General features: G+C 38.9%; 2 protein-coding genes across 3 annotated transcripts in view; one reads left to right on the top strand and one right to left on the bottom strand.

Annotated features, from left to right (window-relative positions):
• LOC146307124 (uncharacterized) overlaps window positions 1-3,738 on the bottom strand; it is a 15,775-nt gene extending 12,037 nt beyond the window's left edge. For both annotated transcript variants that reach the window (XM_084710468.1, XM_084710469.1), the window contains exons 1-2: window positions 3,595-3,738; window positions 1,933-2,190 (exon numbers count right to left, since the gene is read on the bottom strand). In XM_084710468.1, the coding sequence (XP_084566594.1) occupies window positions 1,933-1,984 (52 nt within the window). In that variant the 5' untranslated portion in view covers window positions 1,985-2,190; window positions 3,595-3,738. The remainder of the gene's footprint in view (window positions 1-1,932; window positions 2,191-3,594) is intronic.
• Window positions 3,739-8,165: 4,427 nt separating this feature from the next.
• On the top strand, window positions 8,166-10,517 carry sco2 (synthesis of cytochrome C oxidase 2). Its single transcript, XM_084710470.1, has 2 exons — window positions 8,166-8,300; window positions 9,103-10,517. Exon 2 carries the CDS (start codon window positions 9,123-9,125, stop codon window positions 9,930-9,932), a length of 810 nt encoding a protein of 269 aa, XP_084566596.1. The 5' UTR covers window positions 8,166-8,300; window positions 9,103-9,122; the 3' UTR covers window positions 9,933-10,517.
• Window positions 10,518-11,004: the final 487 nt, after the last annotated feature.

Genomic DNA, 11,004 nt, shown 5'->3' with positions numbered 1-11,004 from the left:
AAAATATAATCAATCAATAAATGTATTGATATCAGACTTCATTCTGATTTCCATGTTTAAAACAGGCAGAACTAGAACCATAAAGGGTTCTTCTGCTTGTCCCCATAGGAGAACCATTCATGGCTCCCACTGAAACCCTTTCAGATAGTTCTGCTGACAATCCAACAAAGGGTTATACTTAGAACCATCTGAGAGGTTCTCAGAGAACCTGTCTATGGTGAAATGGTTCTCAGGAGGTTCTACTGAGAACTCCTTTATATTCCAACATACTCAGGGTTCTACTGAGAACTCTTCAACAGAGAGCCCTTTTATAATCAACAAGTTTTATCTAGAACCCACTCAGGAGGTTCCTTTAATGTAAAACAGATCAATGTATCTATAATTAAATGATCAGTCTGGTCTGTCGGCCTGCTGATCAAAACTCTTCATCCTCTAACTGATCAGTGAGAAACGTGATCGATCACTCTGCTGATATCAATAATAATCAGATGTATTGATCGTGTTTTGTCAGCTGTTTAACCTTCAGCTGATCGCTCCCATCCTGCAGCTCCTCTCAACTCCACTGATTGGTTCAGTCTCCTGGCAGGCAGCCAATCACATCCTGGCAGTGACAGCATCATTGATGAAGAGATGATTCAGTAACCACTGTATCATCATCATCATCCTCATCATCATCGTCCTCCTGACATCTCTTCCTCTCACTCCTTCACTCCTTCACTCCTTCTCTCCTTCACTCCTTCACTCCTCTCTAAACCTTCTAACCTTCGGTTTTATTTTCAGGGACAAAACTTTTTGGACACAAAGATGCTGAATCACTGATGAGACTTTGAATTTGATTTAATTAGAAGAATATGAAAAATAATTCAAATGTAAGGATGTTCTCCACTGCAGGAGAACCGAGTTCTTGTTCCACATGGAGAAAAAAACACTGGCTTCTTTGTATTTCTCTTAACCAATCACAATCATCGTGGGCGGCGCTGAGCTCAGGATGCAGACGGTGCTCCTGCAGTAGAGGGAACCTGTTTTGGTGGAACATTTGAGGAACATGTGAGGAGGCGAGTTCTGGTATTAAAATAGTTAAAACGTAGATCTGCCTCCATCAAAGTGTAAGAACGACTCCACCTAGTGGTCGGAGGTGGAACATCCTGATTGAATCTCCAGCTGACGTCACTTTGAAAGTCCGTCCACCGTCAAGTTATGATAAATTTATTACATCACAAACATCAACATGTATGTGAACGAAACCAGGCTGCTTTATTCGGCGCCGTCACTTTTTTTTTTTTGCTTTTTTAGAACTTTGTTTTTTCCATCAACTTTTTCTAATGTGATAATCTCGTTCTGTCTCCTGTGTGTTGAAATACTGAAATATGTCGTTCAACACGGACTTTACTGTAAAACAATACAGGATATTATTAATTATTAATTAATTATTAATTATTATTCATGTTATAATAATATTTTCATCATTGATTTCAGAGAACTGAACTAAGTTTTGCTGAACAAGATGCAAACATTTATTTCTGTTTGTCTTTGAGGAAAACAGCATTTTGTTTGTGTTTGATCAGAATTATGATTAATAAAGAAATGAGACGTGATGACGAAGTCAGAGACGATGGAGTGAAAATTAAATCTCTACTGTTCACTGAAGGCTTTTATTGTGAAACATACAGGAAGTGCTGAGATTCATTAACAGGAGTGGAACAGACAATAAAGTCAAATTAATGAGAATAAAAGAGTCTTTCTGTTAAACATGTTTCTGACTGAAAATTGAAAATAAATGTATCCTGATTATAATTCAGATCCTTTCTGTTGTTTTTCATCCGTCACCTGTTTCACTTCTTTAGTTATCGATCATTAACAGAACTAATCAGTTAATTAAACCATGAAAGACTTGAACCAATCATGAGACAGAGAACATGTGATCAGACTGACCGGACGGATCGAGGACCTCCTCTATGACGGGCGGCAGGCGGAGTCCGTCCATGTCTCCAGCTGATGGAGGTGAGACGCTGCTGCTGCTGCTGCTGCAGAGTCCCTCTGCAGGATCAGAGCGGGTGAGGAGGGTGAGGAGGGTGAGGAGGGGGGAGGACGAGGCAGACGGAGCCCAGGAAGGCTCCTCACGCTCCGGGCAGACCGAGCCGCTGCAGCCCCTCCATCCTCCACCTCCTGGAGCTCAGACACGACTGAAGGCTGCAGGGACACAGAGGGGAGGGGGGGGGGGGGGGGGGGGGGGGGGTGAGGAGGGGTGAGGAGAACTGCGACAGACCGATACTGCATCATACAGGCCGATACTGAGGCTGATACACACAGGAGATTAAAGGATAATTACACTTAACTACCACACTGTTGTTCTGCCCGTAAATACCCATGAGCCTCAGCTGCTGTTGCCATGGAGATGAAGACAGACTCTCATAATAAACTCATTATCAGTTTCATCAGCAGTGAAATCTTTAGAATAACAGAGTGTGAAGCTCTGTGATTGGATGTTGTGTCGGTGAAATGCACGCTGGGAGTCGTAGTTGACTCTTATGTCCACAGGTGTCTTGTAGTTTTTGTCTCTAATTCAGGACGATATTAAGACTTTTGTTTTGAAAGTCGTCTCAGTCTTTACTGCAGTACAAGTACAGATACTCGAGTAACAGTAGAAGTACTGATTCAACTTGTTTACTGCAGTAAAAGTGAAAAAGTTCAGGATCTGAAATGTCCTCAGAGTATAAAAATAAAAAGTCGTCCTCTGAAGGACATTTCTACTGACTGTCTTTGTCCCTTTTCGCTGGTTGAGCCTTTGTCTTTTGTTTGTTTTTTTCTTTTTACATCTTTTACGTTGATTTTTTGGCTCAAGTCTTTTATGTCTTGTCACGTCTTTTTTTGATTGTCTTTCACGTTGTTTTCCGTCTCTTCACATCTTTTAAATCGTTTTTTTATCTTATTCTGTCTTTTTTTTAGTTTTTTTATGTCTTTATGTTTTTTTGTCTTTTTATTTCTTCTCTCTTGTTACGTTGTTTTTGTCATTTTGTGTCTTTTTCGACTGATTACATCATTTACGTCATTTTTGTTTTGTTACTTATTTTTTATTTTTCTATTTTTTTCTAATTATGTCTCTTACGTAATTTTTCATCTGGTTACGTCCTTTACTTTGTTTTTGGTTGTGTTACGTAGTTTTTGGTTTGTTATGTCTTCTTCAGTCTTAGTACGTCTTTTGTTCTAACGTCGTGTTTTGACTCGTGTCTCGTTCGTCTTGTTAATAATAATCTATTACAATCTGTATCTTCAAAGTAACTAAATCTATCTAATGAAACAATATTTCTCCGTGTGACGTGGTGCAGTAGAAGTAAATAGAAATATTCAAATTATACTTGAGTAGAGTAGTTGAGTAGAAGTACTCAGTTACTCTGAGGTGTAATCAGCTGATATCGGTCTCTGCAGCTCTGTGACATGTCTGTTCCTCTCAGTGACCTTCCTCTGTGTTCGTCCTCCCGTTAAATCATCTTCCTCTGTGTGTGTCGTCTCTCTGCTGCTGCTGCGCACACACACACACACACACACACACACACACACACACACACACACACACACACACACAGTAATAAATACCTGGTGTAGAGGAGATGCAGATGTTGCAGCTGTGCTCTGTGTCTCTGGTTTAACTGCAGACCTCTTCCTCCTCCTCTTCCTCCTCCTCCTCCTCCTGTTGTCCTATATTTCCTCCTCAGCAGCAGCTCGTCTCTCTCGTCTCTCTCGTCTCTCGGTGTGATGCAGAGTGACGTCACTACACGCTGCAGACGGACACACAGACACACGCAGGCAGGACATGAATACACGATGAGCCTGATGACGTCATGTGTTAACTGTTTCCTGCCTGCAGGACAGGTGTGTTGTTGAAGCTGCACACAATCTGCAACTAATCACATAATATTTGATCTAGTCAGAAATTATTGGTCTGTAAAATGTCAGAAAATGATGAAAGATGTATTTTTTTTAAAGCGACCAACATCAAACAGACAAACATCCCTGCAGCTCTGTAGAAACACACTGCAGTATCATGCAGATACACAAATAAATGAATAAATATTCATATCTAAATCCAGTCCTGTATATCAGTCCAAAACATGACGCACATCTGATTCTGGCTAAATGTACATTTACTGTCACCAGCAGCAGATGAGGATTTTAACAGTATGATAAAATTATAATTAAAAAAACGGGTGAATTTCCATTCACCTTTTTTATGAGCAGTTTCAATTTGCTTATGAAAAACATGTTGGTTTTGTTTTGGTTTTTCCTAAATTAATTAAAAGACATGAAACTTAACAAAATCTTTATCTGTAAAATCTGTATTTGATTAATATTTGAACAGATGACAGTGTTTATTTATTATTAGTTCAAATCTCAGTGAACTTTATTTATTTACTGTTGTAAAATCTGTCAAAGATGTTAGCATGTTGCACAAGCTAACTATTTAAAACTGAAAAAAAAAAACAACGTGTCACTGATGAGAAGAAAATTCCTAAAAATCTTTGCTTTCTTCTTTATTTGTACGTCAGTAACAAACACAATATCAATTTATACAACAAGCTAATGTTTGACACCACGTTAGCTGATTAATATTTAACGTTGGAACGAGCTTGTTAGCTGACAACATGTATATAAATCTCTCCTCTGACGTAGCTAAGCTAACAGTCTCTGTTTTAAGCTAACAGTTGTTCATTTTATGGATCATTTCTGTTCTTTTATTTTGTGTATTTTTGTTCTGCAGATGTTCTGATAGCAGTTTTTCCTCCCTGGTTCTGACACTATAGTTAGCATGTTTATGATTCTCACATCAGTGTCACAACAAGACAGTTTGTTTTTTTTTCAGCTTCTGTGTATTTTATTGTTTGTGTTTTTATCTCTTGTTAATTGATTTCCTCAATTCATTCCTGAAATGATTGAAATTTATAGAGAATTTAACAAACTGTTGGTCTGTAAACTGAGTATTTGAAGAATATTTTTCCTCAGGAGACTCTTGTCACATTAAAGATGGAGATTTAAATGTTTGTTTATATGAATAATGACATCATCATCATCTGTATTTATAAAAACAGTTTGTCTGTGTTCGTCTTCAGCAGTTTTAATAATAATCTCAGGTGTTGTTTTCTGAGGTTCTCTCTGGTTCTGCAGGTGTGACTTAACACCACACACACACACACACACACACACACACACACACACGCACACACACACACACACACACACACACACACACACACACGCACACACACACACACACACACACACACACGCACACACACACACACACACACACACACTGCAGGACTCCTGGTTCACAAACCCTCGCTGATAAAAATGGAAATGCAGCAAACTCTCAGCACCTCTCTCACTTTGGAGCGGTTGCTAAGCAACACAAATCCAGGCTGGATAACTTTAAAGGCCCCGTGATGAGAGAGGAGACGGGAAGAGCAAATACAACCGCTGCTGAGACGGAGAACATAGAACCAATGACACCATCTGATTTAGGAGTTAGGAACGTCTCTTAAATACAGGGTTCCTCCAAGGTTCTCAAAGTTAAGTTTAAGACTTTTTAACATCATTTAGAACGTCACCTTCACAACCATACCTGCAAACATGTTCAAGATAAAAGGTCAGTACGGATTTAAAGCCCTAAAATATAATTATTTACCAAGTACTCAAATTTAGTAACAGAGTTTATAACAATACTCATATTTTTATTACACATGAACATATTCATACTTTTAGTTTCTTTTTCATTACTAAATAATTGCTTTAAGAAAAAAAGGTATATCATAAAAACAATCAATTCTGAACAAGTTAAATATTTTAAATATAACTAAACATTGTTTGTAGAGCAGCTGTAATATTAACAACAGCAAAGTCTGAAATAAACTTAAAAATATCTCACAGGGAAAAAATGTAAAGTTTGTTTATGACTTTACATTATTTATATAATTCTACCACAGGACCAGAGAAAAGATCTTTATTAAGTAAATACTTTTAAAGGCCATATTCTAATGTTTTTTTAATTTAATACTTTGAAAATAATTGAAGACCCTGAAATCAAATATAAATTTTAAAACTAACAGTTTATTTAGTTTGTTTCATTGAATTTTATAAAATATTGAGATATTGACCCACTGTGTTTTTCAAAGTTTTCTTAGACCCTTAAAATCAAGAAAGCCTCACGACCCCCTGTGAAACTTTGGTGACCACTAGTGTGGGTCCTGAACCCCAGGTTGGGAACCAGTGACGTCGACTCTTAGTCTGGTTTAAAATAAAAACTTGTGCTCCTTAATTAAAACTCTTAGAAGGAACAGCTGATTCAGATTCAGAGTTATTTCTGCGTTGTTTTCATTTTTTGCATCATTTTTTTGTCTCGTGCCTTTTATGTTTCGTCATCTTGTTACATCTTTCATGTTATTTTTCATCTTTTATGTTCATGTCTGTTTTTTGCATAAGTTTTTGTCTTGTTATGTTTTCTTTGTGGTTTTTCATCTTGTTAAATCTTTTCAGTTTTCATCTTCATACATTTTCTAACTCATTTTTCTCACATCTTTTATATATTTTGTCATCTTGTTAATGATTTTATGTTGTTTTCCAACTTTCACGTTGCTTTTGTCTTTTTGTGTTTTTGTCTTGTTACATTTCTCATGTCTTTTATATGTTTTCTTTTCCGTCTCGTTCCGTCTGTCCTGTCTGATGTCCTCTGATGGTTCGTCTTTTCTGTGTCTTATTGTTTCGTCCGTTCAGGTTGAAATCAGTCTTGATGTTTGAAGGCGGAGCACAATGATGCAAAATAACAATAATCAATAATTCACCTCAGAGTCATTCAAACTAAAGTAACGAGTCTGTTTATAAAATGTGAGGAGGAGAAAGTTCAGATATTTGAGTTCAGATGTCAGAAAAATAAAAACTCAAGTGAAGTACAGACACCTGAAGACTCTACTGAAGTACAGTAACTAAGTATTTGTACTCAGTGTGTGTTTCAGGTTCAGTTTGACCTTCAGGCTCCGATCAATCTGATTAATCAGCTGATTCTACAGATAATTAACAGCTGGAATCATTTAAAGAGTAAAAATACTAAAAACCTCTGCAGTTCCTCTGATGTCTTTTCTGAAGATCTTTGGATTTTCTGACATTTTACAGACAAACTTCATTAATCTGATCTGTAATCATGTAAAAACAGACGTGCAGACGTGCAGACGTGTGTGTGTGTGTGTGTGTGTGTGTGTGTGTGTGTGTGCAGCAGCACTGCAGACTCAGTTACATAAGGTTTCAAACAGGCCAACAGAGAGCAGAGGAAGAGTTGAGGAGGTTTCATTTTCTTCTTCAGCTCTTATATAAGAAGACGAGTGTGATCAGATCTGCAGTGACTGACAACAACACAACACACATATATAAACATATACACACATATATATGTTTATATAAAAAATGAGACATGAAATTTTACTTAAATTTTGAGTCTAAATGTTGAGATACTGTTGACTTTATTCTCAACATTTAAAAAAAAAATCTATAAACTAGAACAACAGCTCTGAATAAAGTGTGTGTGAAAAACAGAATTATATAAAAAGTTGCTAAAAGGTTCATTGTAAAAATGACTCATGTAACTTTATTTAATGACAGAAAAGATTCCCAAACATTGGGTCATGACCCAGGTGGGTCACAGGAGATTTTATTTGGGTCATCAAATAAATAATATAATATGCAATGAGTGTGATTTATATCTGCAGTTCATCTTTTATAAAGCATTTAAAATGTTTTATATTATTTTCCTGAGAGGAAATAAAAAGCTGACCTGTTAACAAAGATTAGGTTAACTGTTAATTATTTCTCATTTATAAAATATTTAAGGTTGTTCACAAAACACTGGTAGAAACACTGAAGTTCAGTAAAACAGTGAATGACTGCAGGATGTCTGGCGCCATCTTGTGGACAGTTTCAGCCCTGCAGGTCTGTTCAGGACGGACACGAATCTGCTGATGGTAACCGACGGTTAGAAGTCCGTTAATCTGCATTCATGTGAATTATTACTAACAGTTTATTATGTTTAGTGGCTAATAAACAAAGAAATGATAAATGCTTATATTTGCTCTTCGGTCGGTGTTTCAGGTTTATTTCCTCTCCAGCTGTCTGTCTGTGTTGAATCAGCTACATTAAACTGAAATTTAGGTAAATTCACTTCATGTGTTTCACAACCGGCTCAGTTTGACCCTCACAGGCCGCCGTACACTGCAGGTTACATGTCTGAGTATCACAAGTTGGCTGTTTGGACACTGAAGGTAATTTATTGTCATTTCTAGACGTTATCTGCCTGTTTGTTGGAGAAGCTAACAGCTAGTTAAAGCAGTTAGCCTGACATGCTAACGTTCCGGTCAGTTAGCTTCACAGCAGCAGGTCAGTGTGACTTGTTAACGTTAGATTCTCTGTCAGGGTCAGACTGGTCAGTTACCTGTTAACTAATAAACTGTTTATGTATGTTAGAATTTAAACCAGTAACCGACGGAGCTGCTGTCGGTACCTCACGTCTGCTCTGACACAGGACGGTCAGTCCACCTCAGTCCTGTCCGGGTCGCAGAGTGAAACTGTGATTTTCCTCATTCAGAGTGAATAAAGTTAACTTATTGACTGAATAATAAGAATATAAATCCACCTGAAGACAGGTGAGCTCGTCAGGAGCCTTCAGCGGTGTCCCTGTCGATGTCAGGCGGCTTTAAAGGCACAAAAACGGGACTTTTCCCCAACATGAGCCGGTGAATTTAATGAAATTCAGTACAACCCAGTTACACCTACAATCTGTACTTATACTCTTCTGCAGTATTTACATTTTATGATCATTGTTATGGAAATATACTGAATAAATACATAAATATATGGCTGTGAAGTGAATGTGTCCTGCATTCAAACTAAAGTAACATGGCTGTTTTGTGAGTAGAAAGTGCAAATATTTGGCGTAAAAGTAAAAAGTTGTTAGAAAAAGAAATACTCAAGTAAAGTTCAGTAACAAAGTATTTGTACTTAGTTATTTCCCACGTCTGCTTTTACTCGAGTACAGGATGTGATTACTTCCTGTCTGTGTTTCAGGAGGACATCTGGAGTTAAAGATGTTGGGGCTCAGGTGCATCATGGGAGGAGGAGGAAGACTCCTGAGAAGTCTTCCTCATGTCCAGAAGACGATTGTGTCCTCAGAGGTGGGATTCCTTCATCCTCAGTGTCTTCCTCAGTGGACAGCGTGCTGTCGTCTGTCTCAGGACCAGAACTCATCTGTCCGCTCTGCTAAACTGAAGCTGAGGACTCGTCTCGGCGTCACGCTGTTGTTTGGTGGCGGCCTGCTGGCGGTCTGGTGGTACGTGTCGTGGGAGAAGCAGCAGAAGCTGCGGCGGCAGCGGATGGAGCAGCTGAAGACGGTGGCTCTGGGACAGGGACACTTCAGCCTCTTGGACCACAGGGGGCAGCGCAGGACCAAGCAGGACTTCCTGGGACAGTGGGTGCTGCTGTACTTTGGCTTCACGCACTGTCCTGACATCTGTCCCGAAGAGCTGGACAAACTGAGCGCCGTGGTGTCCGCGCTGGACCAGGACACCTCGCTGCCGCCCGTCCAGCCCCTCTTCATCACCGTGGACCCCGAGAGGGACGACGTCCCAGCGCTCGCCCGCTATGTCACAGACTTCCACCCCCGTCTGATTGGACTGACGGGGACACCAGAGGAGGTGAAACACGCGGGGCGGGACTATAGGGTGTACGCCAGCCCCGGACCAAAGGATGAGGACGGAGACTACATCGTGGACCACACCATCCTCATCTACCTGGTCAGTCCTGATGGACTGTTCCTCGATTATTACAACAGGATGAAGAACCAGGAACAGATCGCAGAGAGCGTCAAGAACCACATCAAGAACTACATCAAACTGTGACGGAACCCGACACGGAAATATAAATCTGTTCTTCATTATAACAGGATGAAGAACCAGGAACAGATCGCATAGAGCATCAAGAACCACATCAAGAACTGAATCTCTCTTTAATTTGTTTAATGAGACAAATGTCACTCTACAAACCAACCAAACTCCATTGACAAAACCAGTAATTTTATGTCAGAGAACACAGGAGCTGCTGGTCTGCTGCTGCCTCCATCTGTTAGTGTGTTTGTTATTGTGTGACTTCAGTGTTTTAAAACATTAATTCAGATTCACTAAAGTCTCACAGTAACACAAACACACAGACAGACGGAGGCAGCAGCAGAACAACAGACTCCTGTGTTCCTGTGAACTAAAATTACTCGTTTTGTCAATGGAGTTTGGTTGGTTTGCAGAGTGATCAGAAAAGTCTGTCTGACAGAAAGATAAAGTGGTGAAAATGTTCTAAATATAGTGTACACAATTAATATTGATTTTTGTTAAGATGTTAAATCAAGTTCATGATTCATGACTGAAAATCTGCTGCTGTGGTTTTTATTTATGAGTTTTAGATTTAAGCACCAAATAAAAATGTGTGTTTTTAAATCACTTTGTTCAGTCCTTATTTGACATGCAGTTGAATAATGTGCTGCTGCAGTAACATCTTTAATCAATACACACACGTTTGCTTTTTGGTTGTTAGAACGTTCTTGGTTCCTACAACAGAACAGCGTTCTCAGGATTGTGTTTAAGTGTTGCAGGAAATACTGAACAGCAAAGCAGCTGGTGTGCTTCTTCACAAGCGTGGAACATCAGAAAACAAATAAATTAATTTTTTTTTTATGCACAACTTTGGGAGCTCTTACATGGGACCTTCTAGATCAGAGTCCAAATCACAGAACCAGATCAGTGCTGCAGAGACGTCCTGACCTTCAAATCAAAACTGAACTGTGTGTCAAACCTGTTCTAAACTTTCTGTTTCTGATGAGGTCAAACACGACGTTATGATCAGAATAATCTGACACGCAGGAGAAAGATTCATCTTTAAGAGTCGAATGACTGTAACTCACATTTAAAGACAGAAAAAGTA

The sequence above is a fragment of the Lutjanus erythropterus genome, chromosome 22 (assembly GCF_056507025.1).
Source record: "Lutjanus erythropterus isolate fLutEry1 chromosome 22, fLutEry1.hap2, whole genome shotgun sequence".
NCBI lineage: Eukaryota > Metazoa > Chordata > Actinopteri > Lutjaniformes > Lutjanidae > Lutjanus > Lutjanus erythropterus.
This window is presented reverse-complemented; position numbering and strand designations above follow the sequence as displayed.